Source organism: Tarenaya hassleriana, unplaced genomic scaffold (assembly GCF_000463585.1).
Source record: "Tarenaya hassleriana unplaced genomic scaffold, ASM46358v1 Cleome1, whole genome shotgun sequence".
NCBI lineage: Eukaryota > Viridiplantae > Streptophyta > Magnoliopsida > Brassicales > Cleomaceae > Tarenaya > Tarenaya hassleriana.
This window is the reverse complement of record NW_010960187.1, coordinates 9,127,568-9,129,421: the sequence shown is the minus strand read 5'-3', so window position 1 is coordinate 9,129,421 and position 1,854 is coordinate 9,127,568. Positions and strand designations below refer to the sequence as shown.

The window sequence follows — 1,854 nt, the reverse complement described above, 5'->3', positions numbered from 1 at the left end:
CTTTCCCTAGTTTCAATGATTTGTTCCTCATATTTGGTGATAGGTGTACTGATGGATTGGAAAACCTGTCATGTCTTTCCACGGAATCAGGAAATGTTCCAGATATAGGCTTTTGCAGAAGGACCGGAAAATCTAGTGACTTCTGGGGAAAGAAACGGACTAGAAATTTCAGAAACGGGGCCCTGCGCTGTATGATTGATTCACTGAATGAGCAATTCAGGTTGCAGTGCTCCAAATACTTCTCGGAAAATCAGTATCAAAGATTGATGATGGAATACAGAGATGTAACATATCTTCTTAAGCAAGATGGCTTTGAATGGGATGGGTTTTTACAGATGGTGGTAGCCAAAGATGATGTTTGGGAAGCTCACATCAAGGTGCAATCTTTCTCCTCCTCCCGTATGGTTATTTCTCTAACTATGCCCATAGAAGACGTCTAGTGTTGTCTGTAGATTGAGATGAATATCCTCTATCCCGTCAACCGGAGATCATACTTTACTTAGACATTAGCCTTGAGTACGAATTTACATGATAACTATTGCATGTGTTTGGGTTCCTTTTTAGTTGTGTTGCTTGGCCAAGCATCTAAATGCACTAAGAAAATTTCCCTAGAGTACTTGGTGCATTCAGATGCTTCTGCTGAAATCTATTCCACCGTACACCTCAAGTATTTGGTTAGCTTTTGTTGGAATTTAGAAGAAAAGTCTACAGAAACTCTGAACTGGTCGTAACGGTGATACAAAGATTCAGCTTTTGTTACTGTCAATTTGATCGCAGAACATTAGCTGGCTGGCTATGAAAATCCAATAAGTTCAGAATTTCCGGACAGTTTGTATTTTGAATTTAAAAACGGATGAATGTTCTTTCATCTTCAAGTACAATGTTTCAATCGAAATTGCCTCAAGGTTTGGATCTATACCTCGGTTTATGATTACAAGACTTAAATAACAGCATCTGAAGGTTTGGAGTTTAAACATCAATTCTTGTTTCATTCTTCTCTCATACCCTTTCCATCGTCTGCAGGAGCACCCAGAAGCAGCAAGGTATAGAGATAGAAGCTTGACTGACTATGAAGACTTATGCTTGACTTTTGGCGACAATGCTTCGGCTTTTGGTCCGGAACCGGAAGCCAAGGACTGCTCTGATGGCATCTATGGAGGTCTGCAGTGCCCAGGAATGGATTTTAAGATGCCCAGTCTGAAGAAACAGCTGAAATCCCCAACTTACTCACCAGTTTTGCCTTCTAACCGGAAAGTGGATACCTGTCGCGATGTGATGTTTGAGGATTTGCATTGTCCAGGAACCGATTTTGAGACACCCAGTTCAAGAAAACAGCGAGTGTCTGAAACTTCCTCACCAGTTTGGTCTTCTAAGAGGAAACTGCACTGGTCTGAGACATGTCGAGACCATGATACCACTGAAACTACTTTGAATGCTTCATCTGATGGAATCTTTGGAGATCCACAGTGCCCGGTAATGGATTCTGAGTTGCCCAATAAGAGAAAACGTCGAAAGTCTCGGGCTTTCTCATCTGTTTGCTCATCTAACACAAAAATACTTAGACCCGAGACTTGCAGAGACTGAGGCCATTGAAACGGTGGTGGATGCTCTCAGGGCCATACCCGGATGGACTGTGAGCTGTTTCTGGAGGCTTGTAGGGTCATGGAGGACGAGAGGGAAGGAAACCAAGAAGCTTGTGGATATGGATTTGGATCGCCGGAGCAAATGGCTAAGTAGAAAGCTCATGAAATGAAAACTTATCCCATCTTGCTACTAGGAAATTGGGCTTCTTTCTGGCTCATAGAGCTCTTTATCTTGTCAAAAAAGGCTAATTTTGTTTCCTTGATAGGGAAA

At 42.1% G+C, this 1,854-nt stretch overlaps 1 protein-coding gene across 6 annotated transcripts in view; it reads left to right on the top strand.

Annotated features, from left to right (window-relative positions):
• LOC104820967 overlaps positions 1 to 1,848 on the top strand; it is a 5,996-nt gene extending 4,148 nt beyond the window's left edge. For 5 of the 6 annotated variants that reach the window (XM_010551692.1, XM_010551686.1, XM_010551668.1 and 2 more), the window contains 2 exons: positions 1 to 377; positions 1,024 to 1,848. In XM_010551692.1, the coding sequence (XP_010549994.1) occupies positions 1 to 377; positions 1,024 to 1,584 (938 nt within the window). In that variant the 3' untranslated portion in view covers positions 1,585 to 1,848. The remainder of the gene's footprint in view (positions 378 to 1,023) is intronic. The other variant, XM_010551676.1, reaches the window with a different exon arrangement.
• The last annotated feature ends 6 nt before the right edge of the window (positions 1,849 to 1,854 follow it).